This window comes from Schistocerca serialis, chromosome 5, assembly GCF_023864345.2.
Source record: "Schistocerca serialis cubense isolate TAMUIC-IGC-003099 chromosome 5, iqSchSeri2.2, whole genome shotgun sequence".
NCBI lineage: Eukaryota > Metazoa > Arthropoda > Insecta > Orthoptera > Acrididae > Schistocerca > Schistocerca serialis.
The window spans coordinates 267,292,623-267,315,871 of NC_064642.1; the positions used below are offsets into that span (position 1 = coordinate 267,292,623).

Here is a 23,249-nt window from a genome sequence, read left to right on the forward strand (position 1 = left end):
AGAAGAAATTCAGGGAACAATTGACGAACGGAAATGAACGAAACAAGTGTCTAAATATGCTATGGAAACAGAAACACTGTCTCAGAATGCAGAGTTGCATCTTCACCCATCCATGTTTAGACGTAATTGGTGTTTTGATCACAAGAACCTCTAATCGAAAAAGCAGAATAATGGAGGGAGTATTTTTGCATCGAGATGTTTCTCTAGTAACGTGAGAATTTATCACTCTCATCTGCCCCGCACGATCATTAATCATTGCTATCATTCGCTCTCGTTATCTACGAAGTCAGTCGCCTGCGGGCAAACAGCAATCAGTCTTGTGACACGGAAAGGTGTTTGTTTTCGTTGCGCGCGAGCGCAGTTTGCGCTGGGCTCGTTAGCAGTCGCGGCGCCCCGCCACGCCATGTGGAGGCGCTTCGCGGCGGAGTTCTCCGCGCAGACCTCGCTGCACGGCTGCCGGCAGGTCGCCAAAGCCGGCACCAGCGCTGCCGGCAGGTGAGCGGCGTCCAGCAGCGCCGGACTAGGCGCCACGTTCTAATGAGGCCCCTCACACCCACGTAACCACGTTCGAAGACAATAATTCCATGTAAACATCTCAAACTGCCAGATGCTGAACATGTCCGTCATGGAAACTGTTGCCACCATATGAAACTACAGTCTATAAGCGCAAGCTTCCGCGACCGTTGTCACTGCCAATAAAACTGTTCTGGGCTGTAGACCGTATTGTCGATATATAATACGGTCTGACGTTTCGGCCACTATTGTAAGTGGCCTTCCTTAGGGCTTTGTGCTAAGTTGACTGTTGAGTGAGAGAGACTTTACATCTTATACTGTTTACGTAAACAGCTCCCTCCGCTACTGTGTAAGATACAGTCTCCCTCATTCAGCAATCAGCTCAGCACAAAGCCCTGAGGATGGCCACTTACAATAGTGGCCGAAGCGTCAGACCATTTTATATATCGGCAATACGGTCAACAGCCCAGAACAATTTTATTGACGGAAACTATAGTCGTCTGGCCATAACAATGGCTTCTTTGATTGCCCACTGGAACTACAGCATATAAAATATCAATTCACTTTATTACATGAATAAATACGAAGATTTACATAACTTGGTACATCCTTTGCTACAGCAATGCTTGATAATTTACAGATGTCATTGATTACTAAAGCGTCACTTTAAGCTATAGTTAACAAACGGTTCTCAACGTTTACAAAAGTACTTTTTCATCTGAGACTTGAATAACACTTTAATCCTACTCGAGGTATTTGACTGCTTCAGTTGCTGTCACGAACTGGGCAGAAAGCTTCCTCGCTCGACTGATTATTCACCTCCATGCAAGGGCGCTGCTGTGCTGAGAGAGAGGGCGTGCCTTCTTTAGCCTCTCCCATTCGTCACTGCGGATTGCAGCGAGACAACTCTAATGTCTGTAATATCGATATGCAATTACTGACTTTGGTGTGGCACCGCGATCTTTGTTCAGTATCACAGAAACGACGTCTGTGACACCAGGAAGTACTTCCACCATCAACATTACCTACATCATGTTTCATAAAAGTTTAATCACCATCAATCCTGCGTCCGGCCATCCTGATGTACGTTGTCCGTGATTTCCCTAAGTCGCTCCAGGCAAATGCCGGAATGGTTCCTTCGAAAGGGCACGGCCGACTTCCTTCCCCATCCTTCCCTAATCCGATGAGACCGATCACCTCGCTGTCTGGTCTCCTTCCCCAAACAACCCAACCCAACCATCAAACCCGCCGTAATATTCCATACCATTCTTAGGCAACACTGGGATGGGTCGTGATTGTGAAATGTTACGAGCTGGCAAGCACTACTACTGTTGACAGCCTCAGACATTACACAAAAATTATTTAATTAATGTTCTTAAACAATCTTTTCAGGATCAGCGAGGTAAAGAGTAATCCTAGTTACGTAAGAACAGTGGCATGCTATCAAGATATTTATCACAAAAAATCAAGGTAATTACGAAATGGAATCTCTACAATTACAACATTCAGTTAATTCCACTGGTCACACTAATTTAAGATTGCCCAACACATGCCTTTTTTGCAAAAATCGCGTTCCCCATTTTCACGACAGAAACACTGAAATGGTTGATACTGTCTAGCCTCTTTATTAGTAGGAATCTCTACCCTGAGTGGCGCTGACATCACAGATCTCAGAGAGTAATCTATTGGAACTGGACATATTTATAATTACGATTCCCTATGTCTCAACCTGTGGCACATGTGTCACCATAAAAAGTCGAGTGGAGAGCACATCTGCTGTGTCGATTTGTGGAAGATTGCGGACGTCGTGGAGACAAAGTGTACGTTCAGATGTGAATTTAATTACACAGAGGACGTGTGGTCGAGCCTGCAAACTTCTGCATTTGAAGTTAAAAAAATACAGAATCAGTTCATGAGTCAATATAATCTGCTTACACACTTGCCAGGAGCAGACTATGCCGCAGACAAACAAAATGATTCTCCTTCAAGTGGCACGATTGGTACTTCCTGGGACTAAGTTTGAGTGTGTACACTGGACACGTTGTCAGCCATATCTCAAACAAATTATACCCTCTCCAGCTACTTGTGCCAGCTTCATACCCACCAGGAGTCCTCTGGCACATTCTGCTTCAGTATTAGCAAACCTCAGTTCAGTAATATGGACACTTGATTCAGCCAATTACAGTTTTCATTACAACCAGATTAGGCGCTGCAGTCATGGACTGTGCGGCTGATCCCGGCGGAGTTTCGAGTCCTCCCTTGGGCATGGGTGTGATCGTTTGTCCTTAGGTTCAAATGGCTCTGAGCACTATGGGACTCAACATCTTAGGTCATAAGTCCCCTAGAACTTAGAACTACTTAAACCTAACTAACCTAAGGACATCACACACACCCATGCCCGAGGCAGGATTCGAACCTGCGAGCGTAGCAGTCCCGCGGTTCCGGACTGCAGCGCCACAACCGCTAGACCACCGCGGCCGGCTGTCCTTAGGATAATTTAGGTTAAGTAGTGTGTAAGCTTAGAGACTGATGGAAATGGAAATGAGCGTTTGGCGTCATTGGCCGGGAGGCCCCTCGCGGGGCAGGTCCGGCCGCCATATCGCAGGTCTTATTTCATTCGGCGCCACATTGGGCGACCTGCACGCCGGATGGGGATGAAATGATGATGAACACAACACAACACCCAGTCCCTGAGCGGAGAAAATCTCCGACCCAGCCGGGAATCGAACCCGGGCCCAGAGGACGGCAATCCGTCACGCTGACCACTCAGCTACTGGGGCGGACTTAGAGACTGATGACCTTAGCAGTTAAGTCCCATAAGATTTCACACACAGTTGAACATTTTTGAACAACTTGATTACCTCCCACTCATTCTAACCATGAAACCGCTGGCCATCCCTGAGCAGTTCATACTAAATGTTCTAGAAGCTAGGGCTTAGCCAATCACAAGGACTCCTGGATACAGTGGCGGGAAAGTGCTATGCATTTCTTAACTATTGTCTCGAAAGCACCTGTGGACCCACCAGGTTAGCCGAGAGCGCTAATGCGCTGCTTTCTGGACTCGGATGGGATCGCATCCGCCCGGCGGATTACCGACGTCGGCTGGTGTGCCGACCTGCCCGGATGTGGTTTTTAGGCGGTTTTCCAAATCGTGCTTCGTGAATACCGTTCTGGTCCCCCCCTTCCGCCTCAGTTATACGACTCGCAGACATCTGAACACGTTCGCACTATTCCATGAATTCTACTAGACGCAGATAGCTGGGGTTCACTCATTCCATCCCAGGGCGTGGGGGTGGCGGCAGGAAGGACACTAACTATGCCGACCCTGCGAAACTGCAGGACAAGGCACCAGCAACAGAACAGTCTGCCAGATGCCCGTGCGACGATTGGAGACACACTCTGATGGAGCCGGCCAGTGTGGCCAAGTGGTTCTAGGCGCTTCAGTCTGGAACCGCGCGACCGCTACGGTCGCAGGTTCCAATCCTGCCTCAGGCATGGATGTGTGTGATGTCCTTAGGTTAGTTAGGTTTAAGTAGTTCTAAGTTCTAGGGGACTCATGACCTCAGATGTTAAGTCCCATAGTGCTCAGAGCCATTTGAACCACACTCTGATAGGGCTGAAGAACTGCAGGTTATTCTTTTTAGATGGCTGTCTTTAGTGCCCCTATTCAACCTTCGGCGATGACCCTGACAATGGCGACCTGCCCAAAGTCCGTTGCTTCCTCAGTCTCTATCACTGTCCTAGAAAATGTAAAAATAATTTTTTAAAGCATGCAGTACTACAGATTCTAGTTCTTGAGCTCCCAATATCTGCCACTACAGTTAATAAAATGATCCCTTTGGTCCCAAACGCTATAAATATGTTAATCTAATCGATCAAATTAATTAAATTGATTGATAATGTACGAAGGCAAAATACCGCCGCCCTACACTTTTTAAAAACCTTCATTCAATCCCCACTGACTTATTTGATTCGACTATTTCTCAATTACTACAGCATTTGAATCATTATTGCCATCTCGCCAGTCAATCGTATTCCGAGGTGTAACCAACAAGTCAAAATCATATTCGCCACCGATCAAATTGAGGATGAAATAATTTACATTGTATACTAAAAGTAATAAATGGTATTAATTCTGGAATAGTTATAGAGTCACTTATCCTACTCTCTTAATTCTTGGACTTTTAATCCAAAATGCATTATCTCAACACCGCACAAAATTCATAATTTCAAAGCTGTCCCCAGAAACTATGCCCATCCAAAAGCGTAATAGTAATGATTATCCTTCTCAAAACGACTCGAATCCCTATACATGCTCACGCTTTGAGATTCTCTGTGTATCAACATCAGTCCTCTCATACGTGGAGTATCTAGAACCGAGCACGTCTATTATACTACGGCGAATGCAAATCTAAACCACCTCTCGTTAATACCGATCTCCCTACGCAAATTCATCAAATTGACAACTCTCTGCTTCCTCTGCCTATGATCAATGGCACTCAATGGCATTTATTTTCACACAATCACTTCAAAAACATCTATCCCCCCAGAATTTCATACCCTTCCCCTCATTTCTCTTATTTTAATTCTTATCCTTACTATCAACATATCGCTGTCTTCATAACTTCCTGTTTTGTAATCCTAGCACCGATTAGTATGATCAAAATACCATTCTTGCTATGTTGTTCCATCAATCTTTACTACTCCACCGGATGTTATCTTGTTATTGCCGTCGCAGCCATCTCGTCAACCGACTAACAGCATTATATACATCGTCTGCACCAGCAATAATATCAACATCAAACCTTCGGCAGCAGCATATAACATTACGTCAGTAGTGTCTGCAGATTCAGTAGCAACGAGCCTCTAGATGTCTGCATTTAAAACACACGTCACAAGCCTCATGTTACTCTGTATAGCGCGTCCAAAACCTTAGAATCATAACTGTACAGACGTTAGAGGACTCTAAACTCAGTCTTTTGATGCAAGGAACCAATAGTCGGATGTCTACATTTCAGGCGTACGAGCTCTTGAACAAGTGACGCATGCGACGTCCATACTGTACATGCTTATGAACATCTTACTTTATTGACGCTATCTTGAGAAACGATACATTATGCTCTGTGATGAGTATACAAGTCACCAAAACTCGAAGTTTTAATTCCACAGAATGTGCATATGGTTAGTGAAACGAAACAGTTCAAATTTCTAGGTGTTCAGATAGATAGTAACCACACGTACAGGATCTTGTTCAGAGTTTTCGAAGATGCACTATTACCCCTTAAAGGAACTTGCAAATATGCATATACTGTACAGTGCAGCATTACGTAGTACCTGGAATGACGAATTAATGTACAAAAAGAAGTCCTTCCACTAGGAGCCACAGAGGAAATTTATCACCGTGAATTATGCGAAACGGGTTCTTTCAAGCCACAGACACTAGGTAAATATTGTTGACAAAGATGTTTTCTTATTTTAGACTTCGATGAGATGATGTTGGGTCAAGTGGGAGGAGAGCCTTCAATAAGTAAGAACCAAGTTGTCCATGAAATGCACACTTTGTAGATACAGTTAGGAGAGTAAGGGGCGGAGCAACAATTACATCCCTTAAGAAAAGAACTTGCGTAAGCACTGGGACCAAATAATTTTGAACTCAGAGTTCAACATGTCAATAGATTTTGCCGTAAAATATGCAATAGGTTTGGCAGTAGTATTTTAAACATTTGTTTCGAGCTTAAGTTGTTACTACACGATATAGACACTAAAAAGGCCAATTTACGACTATTAGGCTCGTATCACAAAGTGCTCACTTTAAGATCATCTATCACATGTTTCTGAGTGAGATGGCGCAGTTGTTAGCAAACAGGACTCGCATTCGGGAAGACGATTGTGCAAATACCTGTACCACTATCCAGACTAAGTGTCTTGCGTGATTTCCCTGAATCGCTCTAGGCAAATAGCACGATGGTTTCTTTGAAAAGGGATTTCTTCCTCATACTTTCGTAATCCAAGCTTGTGCTCCTTCTCTAACGACTGCGCTGTCAACGAGACGTTAAACTTTAATCTTCCATCCTTCCCTCATTCTGATCCTGACCCTAAAGGTTTGCATCAACTGACTTCTGAGTGACTTGATGCAGCCCGCAACGTTTTCCTCTCTGTGCCAAACTCTTTATCTAACAATGGCACTAATACACAACGTCCTCGACCATTTGTGGGATACTTCCAATCTCTGTCTTCCTCTGCATTGTTTGCCCTCTACGACTCCTTCTACTACTGATGTGTTAACACATGCCATTTCGTCTGCTTATATTAATATATTTCTTCCTCATTGATTCTGTGGAGGACCTCCTTATTAATTGTTGTTGTTGTTGTGGCCTTCAGTCCTGAGACTGGTTTGATGCAGCTCTCCATGCTACTCTATCCTGTGCAAGCTTCTTCATCTCCCAGTACCTACTGCAACCTACATCTACCTGAATCTGCTTAGTGTATTGATCTCTTGGTCTCCCTCTACGATTTTTACCCTCCACGCTGCCCTCCAATGCTAAATGTGTGATCCCTTGATGCCTCAAAACATGTCCTACCAACCGATCCCTTCTTCTAGTCAAGTTGTGCCACAACTTATTAATTATAAAATCAATTTTTTTTCATTCTTCTTTATTATTACATCGCAGACACATCGATCCTATTCATCACAGTTTCCTCGCAGTCCATGATTCACTTCCACACAATGTTGCGCTGCAGATGTACAATCTCAAAAAATCCTTCCACAAATTGAGGCTTATGTTTGATATACGAAAGAATGAGGAATGCGTTTTACGTCCTCCTTCATTCGTCTGTCACTCTTAAATTTGCTTCCAAGGTAGCAACAGTCCTTTATCTACTAGGTGGCCCTAAATATGGAAGTTTGCGCTAATCTCATTTTGGATGCTGCTTGACACTTTACTCCCAGTCCGTTTTTGTTTCTTAGCACACAGGTGCTGTAGTAGAAAGGTCGTATAATACTGGTACAACACGAGATGTGATTCACCCGACCAATTAAATGGTTCAAATGGCTCTAAGCACCCTGGGACTTGACATCTGAGGTCATCAGTCCCCTAGACCTAGAACTACTTAAACCTAACTAACCTAAGGACATCACACACATCCATGCCCGAGGCAGGATTCGAACCTGCGACCGTAGCAGCAGCGCGGTTCCGGACTGAAGCACCTAAAACCGCTCGGTCACAGTGGCCGGCTGACCAACTAATACGTTTCCATTGATCCGTAGTCGAATCAAATCTTCATGGTCCTGTAGCAGCTGCAATAGTAATTAACGATGTCAACATGAGAACACGTAGGGCTTGCCTGCTAGTGAGCCCAGTGTTCAACAACGTGCACTGAACAGCATGCTTCGAAACACTTATGCCTGCATTAGCACTGTACTTCGCTATCAGATCAAGTACAGACTAAAAGACACCCATGGTACATATAATGGTTTCCTGTTACATCTTTCAGCACTTTGCAGTACACAAATTATCATCGTGTTCCATCTTGTTTCGGGAATCTGGAAGCAGCACCCTTTACTTCATGATATGTCGCTACAGGCATTTAACGTATACTATTGCACATTCAGGTCGTCTAGATTCTGTGTAGAAATGAATTGTCTCAGCAGTGTGCAACTTTTCCTGGTATTCCCAGCTAATTGGTTACTTCTGCTCAAGTGTGATTGCCAATCCTGTCAACTGAAGACGGAGTTTCTGAAAACTGGAAAGGGAAATCCTGGAGGGCAGTTTTTTATGCAAGTCTTTTATAACACAAGGCTTCATCTAATTCCTCATTCAGCCAGATGTCCTCATCGCAGATCATATGTACCGGTATGCCTGTTTGAATGGCAGGTTTGCTAATTTTTCCGGATTTTAATCTATTTTGTTTCCCGGGGACTTGGACAGGAAAGGTATCCAGGATCACTGTCTACCTTTTTTTCTGATTGGTTTGATGCTGCGACGCACCTGGAATTCCTCTCCTGTGCCACCTCTTCATCTCAGAGTACCTCTTGCATCCAACTTATTTGTTGGATGTAATACGGTCTCTGTCTTCCTGTACAGTTTTTACCTGTTACAGTTCCCTCTAGTACTTTGGAGGCTATACCCCGATGCCTTAACAGACGTCCGGCCATTCTGACCATTCTTCTCGTCAGTTTCTTTTTCCAAATATTCCTTTTCTCTGCGGCGAACTTCCACATTCCTGATTATCCTGTCCAATTTTTACACATTCTACTGTAGCAGTACATTAAAACCTTTCGATTCTCTTCTGGTCCGATTTTCCCACAGTCTATGATTCCTTACTAAACAGTGCTGTGCTCCAAACTGTTGCGCTTCTGTTTTTCCCAAACTGTCCCGTAACTGTTGTAAAACCCGAAATAAAAAGTCTATCCAGTTAATTAATCTCCACAAATAAATGAAATATGAATTAATACCAGTAATTGCCAGTACTTAACTAATGCAGATTGCAATTTCCTATGTTGAATTAATTGTACGTAGACATAAATAAGAAGCGTCTATGGAAGCATATTGGACTTCGCTGTAGCAAGAGCACGTGCTGTGTGTCGTGTCAGCTGGCGGGGAAACAGTCACAGCAGAATTCGCGGAAGGCACAAGAACATATGCAAAGAACTACGTCAGGGGGTCACACTGTACAGTGCATTGATGTAAGCCGACTCGGCGCCGGAAGTCTAAAGGTCACAACGCACACTGTATCTCTACGCTATGTGGGAACAACGCAGTCTGTTTTTAACGAGCTGTGTTTGGCTTGGGGACGGGTGCTGTTTTGGCAGAGTCCAGGAAGAAATCCTTTTGGGGACGGCACGACAGGCAGTGAGAATTCGGCGAAATACACAGATCGCTAAGATAGCGTCTGAGAATGTGTAGTGGGAACGAAAGAGTTCAAGGCACTCTCGAAGACTATAAAACACCGCCACCACTCCCAGGCTCCACAACACAAAATGTTTAATGAACTATAAAAACAGCTACCGTTGGGTAACCTAAACAATTTGGGAGTGGAAGAAAGAAACACGGTTGCACTTACATAGGTCTGCCTTTATTGGCCGACAGGCGAACGTAGACAGAGAGAGGGAGAGAATGGGATACAGCATTCGAGCGCCAAGTACTACGAAATTCGTAAATGGTTAATCAATTGAAAAAGATTAAGGGAGGGAGACTAGTGTCTTTTAAGACAACTTATTACCGGTAGGCATTCGTAATGTGTATCATTCAACCAATCAAAATTACGTAACGCCAGAAAGACGGAGAGAACCTGGCCTTCATTGTCATACGCAGACTGCAGAAAGTTATTCTTCAGCCAGCCATGCGCAACCTGAGACAGACCTCACTTCGACAGCGAGAGGCTCTCACCTGACTAACATAAAATTAGAGGCACAGAGCCAACGATTAAGTGTGCAGCTACTTCAGCCACCATTTCTAGATTATGAGCATGGTGAGATCCAGCTACAGCTATGAGTCGACCTGTCCGGAAAGTCAAGTCATTTTTAACGATGTTCATTTATTTCAATATGCATTACGAAGACTTTTTTGTCGTTAGAGTTTCAGCATGTTTTCAATTCCGACAATAGATGCGAACCAATAAACTTCTGTAGTACTAACCTTTAGCGATCACAGTACAGCTGACACGAATATAATTATTTTCTTGAAATATATTCAAACTGCGAATACGGTACCACCATATTACATAATCAACTGGAAACAAATGAAAATTTGTGCCGGACCGGGACTCGAAACCGAATTTCTCACTTAACATGAGTGATCGACTTCACTGCTTCGGCTGTCTGGAAACACTTCACGGACAGACCCAAACTTCCGTATATCCCAGCATTTGCTTCCCATAGTACCCGCACAATTACGTGATTTTTGATTCGACGATTTCGTTCTTCGTCTCCGACTCTTGTTCGTCCCTCCTGGTTCTTGTACTCATTATATATTACCCGTCTTTCCCTATAGATTATTGCTATTTTTCTTAGAAATTCAAATATCTTGCACCATTTTACATTGCCGAATGCTTATTCTAGATCAACAAATCACACAACTGCGCCTTGTTTCTTCTCCAGTCTTGCTTTCTTTATCAACCGGAAGGTCAGAACTGCCTGTCTGGTGCGTTTACATTACTTGAAGTCAGACTGATGGTCAACTGACAGATCCTCTATTTTCTTTTCATTTCTTTTGTTTATTATTGTTGTTAGCAGCTTGGATACATGAGCTGTTACGCTGTTTGTGTGATAATCTCACACTTATATTCTCTTTCTATCATCAGAATTGTACAGATTATGTTATTTCGAAAGTCTGATGGTAAGTCGCCTATGTCATAGTTTCTAAACATGAAACTGAATAATCGTTTGATTGCCTCACTGATTTCCAAAATTCCTATGGAATGTTAACTATCCCTTCTGCCTCATTTGATCTCAAGCCTTTTACAGCTGTTTTAGACGTTCAGTCTATTATTGGATCCACTATCTCTTCTATTTTGCCTTCAATTTCTTCTTTAATAGCGTCATCAGAAAATTTATGGAGGTGTTCAATGTACTCCTTCCATATACCCACTCTTTCCTGTGCGTTTCATAGTGGGACTATGACTGCAGTCTTATGTTGCCACCCTTGCTGTTCATTTCAGTGATATATCTATATCCTGAATCGGTCCTTCCTATTATCCTTTCTTTTTCGATGTCTTCACACTTTCCTGTAGCCATTTCGCCATAGCTTCCCTACGTATCCTATTTATTTATATTTCTGTATTACTGTCTTTTCTGAACATTTTTATACTTGCTTCTTTCGTGAAACAATTGAAGTATTTCTTCTGCTACTCAAGGCTTTTTCGGTATTACCTCCCTTGTACCTATGTTTGACTGTACAACATCTGTGATTGCTCTGTTTAGAGATGTCCACTCGTTTTCAGCAAACTGCCTCTTGTAATATTCGTATCAAGCCGACCGGAGTGGCCGTGCGGTTCTAGGCGCTACAGTCTGGAACCACGAGACCGCTATGGTCGCAGGTTCGAATCCTGCCTCGGGCATGCATGTGTGTGATGTCCTTAGGTTAGTTAGGTTTTTAGTAGTTCTAAGTTTTAGGGGACTGATGACCTCAGAAGTTGAGTCCCATAGTGGTCAGAGCCATATGAACCATTTTTATTCGTGTTACAGTATCGATATCGTTAGTGAACTTCAACGACATCTCAGCATTCCTCAGTACTTCACTATCCCACTGCCTTCCTTCCACGATATTTCTTCTGGACGATTCTCTTAAACTTCAATTTACTCTTTATCTCTACTTAATTGTAATCTGAGTTTATATCTGCCCCTGAGTGAGCTTTACAATCCAATATCTTATTCGGAATCTCTGTCGGACCATGATGTAATCCAACTGGTATGTTCCACTGTTTCTGAATCTTTTGAAGTATATCTCCTCTTCTGATTCTTGAACAGACTACTCGCTATTACTAGCTAAAATTCATTGTTGCACTGAGTTAGTCTTTCTCCCCTCTCATTCGTGCTATCAAGCCAATTCTATCGTTCTATATTGTATGGAACTGGGGACCTAGAGACGACGGAGAGGCTTCGTCCCCACCGTAGCCCTCAGTGGTTCACAACCCCACAACAGGCTACAGCAGTCCACTCACCCCACCGCCGCCCACACCGAACCCAGGGTTATTGTGCGGTTCGGACCGCAGTGCACCCCCCCTCCCCCCCCCCCCAACGGGGACGTCTCACGCCAGACGAGGGTAACCCCATTGTTTGTGTGGTAGAGTAATTATGGTGTATGCTTACATGGAGAAAGTGTTTGCGCAGCAATCCCCGATGTAGTGAAACTGAGGCGGAATAAGTGGAACTAGCCCGCAATCGCTGAGGCAGATGGAAAACCGCCTTAAAAACCGTCTACAGACTGGCCGGCACACCGTACCTCGGCACTAATCCGCCGGGCGGATTCGTGCCGGGGACCGGCACGCCTTGCCGCCAGGAAAGCAATGCGTTAGACCGCATGGCTAACTGGGCGAGCTATCAAGCCCATACTTCCCTGTAACTTTTCCTTATGGTCCTTCCCCTACAACCGCATTCAGTCCTCCTTTGCATACTATATTCCTGTTCAGTACCCTCATATACTTTCTTTATCTCTTCATCTTCTGCTTGTGACACCTACATTACACCTGAACTATCGTTGTCGGTTTTAGTTTTCTTTTGAATTGGAAGAGAACAACCCCATTACTGGACTGTTCACAATAACTCACCCTCTGCCTTACCTTCCTTTTCATAATAAATTCTACTCCCGTAATAACGCCGCCACTTCCGCACTGCACTTTGTAATGACGAGTGTTCCGGAGGATCCCTACAATATGGAATAGTGTGTCTGATCCGAAGTAAAATTATGGTGCAATGACATGGTGGGTGTTATAACCGATTCGTGTCAATAAAATTTTTCTGTTAATGCCGATAAACAATGTCTCGCATAATTGAATATTTTTCAATAATCGATTTGAGATTTCAGTGGTCATTTGTTCTGATTTCCTGTTCATTAATCTGCACAGTTAGCTGAAACAAACTTGCGGTCGCCAGCTCGCTGCTGTGCCAACAACTCTAGTATGATCAAATATTGGAATAATGACACTAGCAGCGTAACTCACCTCGTTCTTCTATTAGCAAACAACACTATTCAACTTCTCACAATACACTGACACAGCTATGAACTGGAATGCTACAGGAAAAGATGGGTTTCTTTTCTGTTTGTTAAATAGAACAGCTACTCAAGGCGCTAGCACTACACATTAAATTCTCTATAGCAATAGGGTCGCATCTAGCAGAATATTACGACGTTATTCACCTTAATGCTTAATACTGGCTGTCTTCAGTATACCTGTACCGGAATACGTCTGTATTTGCTCTTATATATTAGCTTCGAAAATGGAAAAAATAATTGAATACATTTTCTGGTGTAGTGATTTTAGCAATAACTACAGTGTAATGCTCGCTGCAATGCTTAAGCAGTTAATTTGTTAATCAGTAACAAATAATGTAAAACTGATAACTGACATTCATGTTTTGATAGATGAAACGCAATGCTCTTTCAAATTAAGAAGCAATGTTTAACAAAAAAAAGCCTGAAAGCTATCATGGGAAAGGTAGTACTACTGACGATTGTTAAAATCATTTAATGTGACTATGACCTGTTACTTTTCTGAAATACTTTTTGACCAGTCTTTTAAAGAAATTAGGGTTATTACCTTTCAGTTTCAGAAAACATTATTATTTAACTGTTGTTCAATTGTGAACAGTTAACACAAAGCATTCTCACCGTTTCGACTGTTTCAAGCTAATCACAAAAAGTATGTTATTAGATTATTGTTCACTCATTTGGATAAGTTTCTGTCTCTTAATACAATTCGGAATTTCACATAAGGAAAGGGAGGACCCTTTCACGGAAAATTTTCAGGCTGTAGCACAACAATTACTGTCACAATGAGAAACTACAATTTGAACACTATGAGTTCTAAACGCTGGAATGTCAGTACAAACTCGTAGAATAAACTAGTTAAATCTTAATTTGTGCTGAATCTTCTTAGGTGCTTCTGCGGATAACATAAATCGTACAGGCCCTTTATCGCTCGTCCAATACACAGCATTGGCCCCACAGTACATTCTGTTTTTGTGATTAGCTTGTTGCCAGTTAAGCTCTCGAAGTTTGGTACTTTGCCCACATAATTCCAAATACTGTCTGTCCATACAAAACCTTCTCATTGCAGCATAACGACGAACATTTTAGCATCTCATAGACAGTCTCAAATCTCTGCACAATTTGACTGTAATACGTTTTACGTCTGAACCATAAGCACTCTAGCAATGCAAAAGCAATGACTGCCTCTCCAAAAACTATTTCGCGTGCAGGTGCGTCCATTAATGAAACCTACCGATCGATACTCTTACCGATAATGTTACACCTTTGACTATTCTAACGTGTCTACAAACAGTAATTGAAACATTTATCAGTAATGTATTGACATTTATGTCACTGGATTAAATAAAAGTCTTAAAAATATCCTCGGCGTAACATTACAGAAAAAATATACACAGTGCTAACCATCCATCAAAGCGAAATATCGATAATCCACTGTGTTGAGATGTTACATGTGCTCCATTTTTCATTGATCTACATTACAAGATGTAGACTCAAGGAAACTTCAAACACATAGCACAGTGCTTACGGTATTTTGAAATTTCAACAGAGCAATGACTACCAGTTTTATGAAAATTTTTCATATCTTAGCTACATGAACTACAATAACAATTTTTTCAATATTTCAGTTACAGTATTTACACACATACATTTTTACATACGCAGAAATACATGGCAAGCGTTTTTGTCACTCTTACTAATTATTGAAAAATATATTTGTTCACAACATGAATAGTTATTACTCATAGCAATTTTAACAAATTATTACTTTACTGTACTTTAAAAGCATAATTTTATCTCTGTACACTTATATATCATCTCACTAATTTGCTGTCTATGACATATTAGTCTTTATAAGCATTTATTAGTTTTTATATTTGCATATTTTATGTTTCATTCCCGTAAAAGAACACATATATTTCACTTGTGCCAAACAACTTTTCAAGATATTTTGTGTTCTGGTGCCAGCATGCCAAGCATGTTCATAGACACTCACTTCCAATTATTTTTCTATTCACCACTTTAGTTACTTTCTAGAATTATTATCCAAGCTGTCAGTTCATCTCTTTTATATTATTGCTCGTTATCTGTAATTTAAGTAACCAGTCTCAGTACACATATCTATAAAAAATTTACATACATAATGAATTTTATAAAAGTAGTATCATATGATACTCTGTACTTATTCATACAAATTTCATAGTTAAGTCGAATTATGTATTTTTGTACTTTTATTTTTGACTTCATAAATGAATGTTAACATTAATTTTTTTTTATTTTGGTAATGTTTCAGATCTATAATGTTACAGACATTTCGCCTTTCACAGACCGAGGGTAAACCAAGCAAAAAGCATTAGGATGAAGAACAAACTCAATGCTAAATGGTCATTTGTTAATGAATTTGAACGTATGTATTTCACTGTCGGTTTCACTGGCTTTCTCGTGAGTTTTCATAATGACAACATCTCCTACCTTGAATTTAACTTGTTTCACTTTCTCATCAAGCCCCTTTGTTCATGCTTCAACGCACTTCATCATCCTTTCTCTCCAAAATTTCTTTTTCTGTGACATACCCAATTCTTATGTTGGTGGAAATTTGATTATCTCTTCTATTATGCTCTTTAGTCAATGACCAAAACTAATTTCAATTGGAGAGAAGCTCATTCTTTCATGTCAGAATGAGTTCATTATTTCTTCCATTTCAGATACATATTTGCCCAAGCTGTATGATCACTATGACAATAAGTCCTAAAATAACTGACCAATTCACACATACATCGTTAAGATGGGTTAGTTTGAGGGTGGTAGGCCGCAATATGAATCACTACACCACTTCATTTATTCCCTCATCCGAAACTTGGGATGTAAATCGAGGCCCATTGTCAGATAGTACAGGTTTTGATGTCTGATATCCACAAAATGTTTATTTGCTAATTTAAAGAATACTGCTTTTGCAGTAGCTTTTCTCAATGTATACAATTTTATAACTTTGGAAAAAGTATCCAACGCCACCAAAATGTATACAAAGTTTCCTGTCATTTTTGGCAGTGGGCATTTATGGTCCATTGACAAAATTTACAGATTGTCTTTAGGCTAAATGCTTTGCACGGCACCATTACTAGTTAAGTCCATCACTTTTTCTCTCCGACATTTATCACAAGCCCATACACTTTCCTTTACTTTCTTAGTTATATTAACAAATGTTACATGTTTAGATATTTATGTGTACACTTCTTTTGTCCACAGTGGTCATAAGCTAAATGGTAGTAGCCTATCAATTCAGATATGTACTTACTTGGCCAACAAATTCGGCAGTGTTCACCAATTTCAATATTTTGTAAATGTAATATGCTACCAACGCGACCAAAATGTATACAAAGTTCCCTGTCGTTTTTGGGAGTGGACATTTGTGGTCCATTGCCAAAATTTCCAGATTGTTTTTAATAGTGTCTAAATTTGGCACCTTCTTCATTCATAGAATCATTTTTATTTTTCACTAGCGTTAAACATTCATCTTCAGATTGATAACGATGTATATTTTTACATGTGTTCTCTATCTTCCTTTTACCTTCAACCTCGTTAAAATACATCATTTTAAATGTTCTCTCTGAACTCTCCCTGTTAGTTTTACCACCAGGATAAAATGGCAGTCTTGACAAGGCATCTGCTACACAGTTATCAACTCCTTTAAAGTAACAAATTTCATAATGAATCATCTATATGAATACTGCCCACCTTGTCAATCTGTCATACATCAGACGAACACTCTTTGAAAACGTCAACGTCTTACGATCGTTATGTATTGTTATTTTGCGTCTCCTTCAAAAACCTTTAATTTCCTAAAATCCCATATGATAGCTAATACATCTTTTCCTGACACAGTGTAGTTTCGCTCGTATTTGGATCATGTCCTACTTGCGAAAACTATTGCATGACTTCATCTTCTCCTTCTCCTATTTCCCGAAACATGTGAACTCCAACTTCCTCGTAGCTTCATCAGTATTCTCTATAAAATCTATTTTATTTCCCTGTTTCCTTCTTCTAAACCCTCAGCTGCTATCATCATTCCTTATCCTCAACCACAGTTTCAACTTCATTTATCGAGACACCTTGCGTATTTGCAAATGAACACTGGGCTAGAACCGGTGCGGCAGCACCACTCGTGCATGTGCGAGTATTCGCTCTGGCAACACTTGTAATTTCACGAACCTGCATTTCTAACAAGCCATTACCATTTTGTTGTTCGGGCCCAGCTAGCCTCTGCGCGACCTTGACTACCTGTAACAAATTTTTCTGTTCACTGTTATATCGTTATTGTTGCAGCAAAACTGATTTCTTTTCTGTTGGTGTCGGGGCCCCCAATTCTATTCGCGGTACTACGCCCCTTTACAGACATGAAGCGTCGTTTTCCTCATAACCTTTTTCACGAGGTCTGCAATTATGACCTCCTCTTCCTGGACGAAAACCTCTTCCGACTCTTCTCAACTCCATTTACCTGTGCTGACCTCACATTGTAGTCGTTACTATTACCATTTTGATGATAATGACTGCCACTATAATTATTGTGGTTTCTATTCTGGTTGCTGCTGTTGTTATAATGGTTTCGGTTTGGATGGTTGTTAACATTATTGTGGTACCGATTTTCACCATTACTGTGCAGCAGTCTCCTACGTCCTTTAAAAACGAGATTTTATCACGGTCCCTCATAACATAACTTCGGACATTTCGTGGTAGTCTGTCCCTCGGTATGTCCAGCATTCATTTTTCACTCATTTGACCTTCAGGTTCCCCGATTGTTTACACAGGTGCTTGCAATAGCTTTTTATACTCGAATTCCTCTTGCTTATCTGCTAACCAGTATTCTTTTCCAAACCTTTTCAAAAATTCATCGAGCGTTTCGCAACCCCCAAGGAGCGAACTGCTCAGGTACCTGCACCTACACTCAACCTTGTTATGGCAGTTCTCACGCGGCTTTCCCCCGGGAGTCCTTTTGGTATTAATAGCCTACACTCATCCATGAACACAGCCGAATGACTTCTGCTTTTTTGGATCAAACTTGCCGAGATCATTACCTGTCTGATTCTGACATGATCCTCCTATCGCTTGGCTTACAGTAAAACTTTTGGTACTCTCTAGGTTTTCCACACATTCCTGAACTTTGCTTGTTTCTGTGTTAATCGCGTTTACAGCTCCCTGTAATTGAGATTCCGATTCTTGCTTAACCATATCCATTTTTTCATGCAAAGGATTTTCAGACTGCTTCACCTCTGATCTGACTGTTGCTCTCTTTAGATCAACATCTGTTTGGATATCATTACTGACATTCTTCATATTTATATCTACATTTTGATTTACTTTGGACACCACATACTGGCTATTCTCTTCGATAAAGCCACTCAATTCCTGTTGCGTACTTGACTTCATATTCTTTATTTCATTGGTAAACAAATTTTAAGGGTTTTCCTTTCATCTCCAAATTTCTTGTCCATTTCATTTTTCCAAGAATGAATAGACGTGTTAATTTTACTATTCAAAGATTGATTAGAATTTCGTAACTCAGTTCTCCAATTATTTAAATCGGTGCTCAAAGATTGATCTCACTTCTTCAAGTCGGGGCTCAAAGATTTATGTAGCTCATCAGTTTCGTTGTTCATGGCAGTTAAACCATTTATTTAAGCATTTCTGTTACCATATCCATGCGACCTGCACCCAATTTGATTTCTTGCACCACTACTGGTTTCATTTCTGTTACACTTTCGTCCAAACGACTTTCATATCCCATGTAATTTGAATTTACATTCTCCATACTATCATCAAATCTTCCTACTTTATTACTACATTGTTTATATCTGCCATATCCCCAATAGTCTTTGTTTCAATTTTGATATCCAATTTATTGTCAAACAACTCTGTACTCAGAACGTGATATTGTGTTTCTTATTCCACCTTCTTTTCTGAATTCGACCTTCTATACTACTGCTTACTGAAATTTATCTTACTCCTGAAAATTTCAAATAGGACGCTTTTCAGTTTCAGAACAATGGTAATCAAATTACACTGCCCTGTCACTGGGAACCACGTACAATGCCCCCACCCAGTACTACATTTTGTCTGCAATGACACATTTTCCTAAGGATCCCTGCAGTGTGGAATAAGGCATCTGAACCGAAGTAAAATTATCGTGTAGTAACGTACAGGTGTTACAGCCGATTCGTCATTAACCCGCTTTTCTATCAACAACGATAAACAAAATCTCGGTTAACTGATATATTATTCAATGGTCGATTTGAAATTTCAGTAGTCAGTTGTTCTGATTTCCAGTTCATTAATCTGCACAGTTAGCTGAAACAAACTTACAGTCGCCAGCTCACTGCGTGACAACTGTAGTATGATGAAATATCGAAATAATGACGATAGCAGCGTAACTCACATCGGTTTGTTGTTACCATATGACACTACTCAACTTCTCACAATCATTGACATAGCTGTGAAATGGAAATACTAGAGGAAATTTTGGATTTCTTTCCTGTCTGTTTAACAGAACAGCTACTTAAGGCGCTGGCACTGCCCATTCAATTCTCTATAGCAATAGCGTCGCGTCCAGCAGAATATTACGACGTAACTCACCTTAATGCTGAATGTTCGCTGCCTTCAGTATACTTGTATGGGAATACGTTTGTATTAACTCTTATATATTAGCTTCGAAATGGAGCAATAATTGAATACATTTCCTGGTGTAGGGATTTTAGCAATAACTACAGTGTAATGGTTCAAATGGTTCAAATGGCTCTGAGCACTATGGGACTCAACTGCTGAGGTCATTAGTCCCCTAGAACTTAGAACTAGTTAAACCTAACTAACCTAAGGACATCACAAACATCCATGCCCGAGGCAGGATTCGAACCTGCGACCGTAGCGGTCTTGTGGTTCCAGACTGCAGCGCCTTTAACCGCACGGCCACTTCGGCCGGCAACTACAGTGTAATGCTCGCTGCAATGCCTAATCAGTTAACTTTGTTAATCAGTAAAAAGTAATGTAAAATCGAAAATTGTCATTCCTGTTTTGACTGTTGAAACGTAATTCCCTTTCAAATTCAGAAGCAATGTTCAATAATAAAAAAAAACGCCTGAAAGCTCTCACTGGAAAGTGGTAGTACTGACGATTGTTAAAATCATTTAACCTGAGCATGACCAGTTACTTTTGTAAAATGCTTTTTCAACAGTCTTTCAAAGAAATTAAAGTTATTATCTTTTGGTTTCGCAAAAAATAGATCACACTGTCATTATTATTTAACTGTTGTTCAGTTGTAAGCAGTTACCATAAAGCATTCTCAAAGTTTCTACTGTTTCAAACCAATCACAAAAAAATGTTATTAGATTATTGTTCACTGATTTCGATAAGTTTCTGCCTCTTAATACAACTCGGAATTTCACTTAAGGAAAGGGAGGACCCTGTCACGGAAAATGTTCGTGCTGGAGAAGATCAATTACTATCATAATGAAAAACTATAATTTGCACACTACCAGTTCTAAACGCAGGAATGCCTGTACAAACTCTAGGCTGGTTAGACTTTAATTTGTGCTGAATCTTCTTAGGGTTTCGGCTGATAACGTCATGCAGCAATAAATTGTACAGGCTCTTCATGGCATCGATTTACAATATACAGCATTGGCCATACACTACATTTTGTTGCCAGTTAAGCTCTTGAAGTTGTGGCCACGTATATTTCTAAATACTGTCTGTCCACACAAAATATCTCTTCCCACCATAACGACGAACATTTCAGCACCATCATAAACACACACAGATCTCAGCACACTTTGACTGTAATACATTTTACGATTGAGTCAGAAGTAGTCCCAGTAACTCAAAAGCAGTGACTGCCTCTCTAGCAACTATTCTGCGTGGAGGAGCGTCCAAAGACATTATATAAGCCTATCGGTCGATAGTCTTACAGATAATGTTACACCCTTGACTATTCCAGGGTGTCTACATACAACACTTAAAAAATTACCAGTAATATATTGACATATAGCTCACTGAATTAAATAACATTAATAAAAATATTCACGGCATAAACATTACCGAGGAATATACACTAAAGCGAAAAATCGATAATCCGCTTTATTCTGGTGTTAAACTGTTACACCATTTTCTGCTGCTGTTCATATTATCCCATATTCTTCTGGACTAAACCCTTATCTTCTTTGCATTTAACTTCGCTGACACCCACTGTATCTAATTGAAGCTTTGAAATTCCATTATCAGATTTTCTTCGTTCCTCTGCTGCTAATGTTCCCAAATCCAGTAATTAACATTATGATCCAGTGATGAGAGGAATTGAAGGCCAGAAGGAAGAAGACGATCCTCTCTAAATTTTGGACAATATCATCAGGATGTAAAGACGAAGCATATTACACTAACTATATGTGACAATTTTAAACACTCCTGTGCGCCATAAACTATTATACCACCGTTATGCAACAGCTGCGCCAGTATCGACTATTCCAAGGTCAAGTTAAAGACACACTGTGTGATACGATAACTGAGTTTTATTTATAATTTTAAAACCAGTGTAGATCATTATTTCAGAGTATTATATCACAACCAAATGAAATATGAAGTAATAAGTTGTTGTAAACGATTCGATATTAATTTCTTTCATTTAACAATTTGTTTTGGCTCTTGACTATGAGACAGAATCACGTTTTGTGCCACAAACTGGAATATAGTATCCATACCTATTAACATATGGATGATGTCGAAGGATCAGATTATTTTTATAGAGTATGAGAAAACCTTGTTCTTCGAAATAATGGATGGTCGTGGGTTAAGAATGATTCTGTTCTTCACACACATATATGTCACATAACGTTGATGGACTTCAAGGCTGTTGACAAACAGTGCTAATACATGTATTGTTATCAGAAATGTGGAGACTTTTAGTTATTACAAAATATAACAGTGAGAAGCGCATAAATAGCTGAGATGTTTAGACATAAGTTTAATGAAACAGAAGATGACACGACATGTTACTTTAGTAGAGAATGGACTGATAAAATAGATTATGAATATGCAGTGACAATTGAAAATACATTCCATACCACGAAACGAACCTTAGTGTGTTTATCAACGTTGGCTGTCGACCTAACCATTAGAAGACATCTAAGTGCTGTTATATGTGATTCAAACGATCGCTGTCACAGATCTTTCCACATGTATATCCTTTGTAGGTGGGTGAGATTAGATTAGATTCTATTTACTTTCATTCCAATTGATCCATAGGGAGGAGGCCCTCCAGCATGTAGAACATGTCAGAAAAACAACAATATATGACAAATATTGACTACTCAAGCAAATAAGCTAATGTACCATTCTACAGGTCCCATGTGGAATGATCATCATTTTTTAATGAACATAATATGAAAGAATAATTTTACAAATACTAATGCACTGAATTTAAAATAAAAATATTTATTTATTTATAAGGTTATAAACGTGTAATACAACTACTATAATACTTATTTACAATGAACACATTACTGTAGTGATATGGTGCATAAGTTAGATTGTACTTACAGACACACACATATACTTACTTACAATGAACAATTTACTGCACTGAAATTGTGCAGAAGTTATACACAAACATATATATATATATATATATATATATATATATATATATATGATGCCATGAAGTGAGCTGTTGGTTTGAAAAAGTGATAATGTTACTGATGAAAGAAAAAATAAGGATTCTAAAATGGAACCTTGTGGGACCCCACATGTAATATATATATATATATATATATATATATATATATATATATATATATATATATATATATATCAGTTTGTTCTACTGAGAAATTCATAAATGAAGTAGAAGGAGTTGGTTACCAATAAATCCTTTAGGTTTCCTTTAAACTGAATTTCATTGGTTGTGAAGCTTTTTATGCCTGCTGGCAAGTTATTGAAAATATGTGTTCCTGAATAATGCACACATTTTTGCACAAGACTAGGTGACTT

General features: G+C 40.2%; 1 protein-coding gene across 1 annotated transcript in view; it reads left to right on the plus strand.

Annotated features, from left to right (window-relative positions):
• The first annotated feature begins 403 nt into the window (after positions 1–403).
• The window catches only part of LOC126481893 (uncharacterized), a 148,705-nt gene continuing 125,859 nt past the window's right edge, over positions 404–23,249 (plus strand). Inside the window, exon 1 of the mRNA XM_050105851.1 lies at positions 404–495. Within this exon, the coding sequence (XP_049961808.1) occupies positions 404–495 (92 nt within the window). The remainder of the gene's footprint in view (positions 496–23,249) is intronic.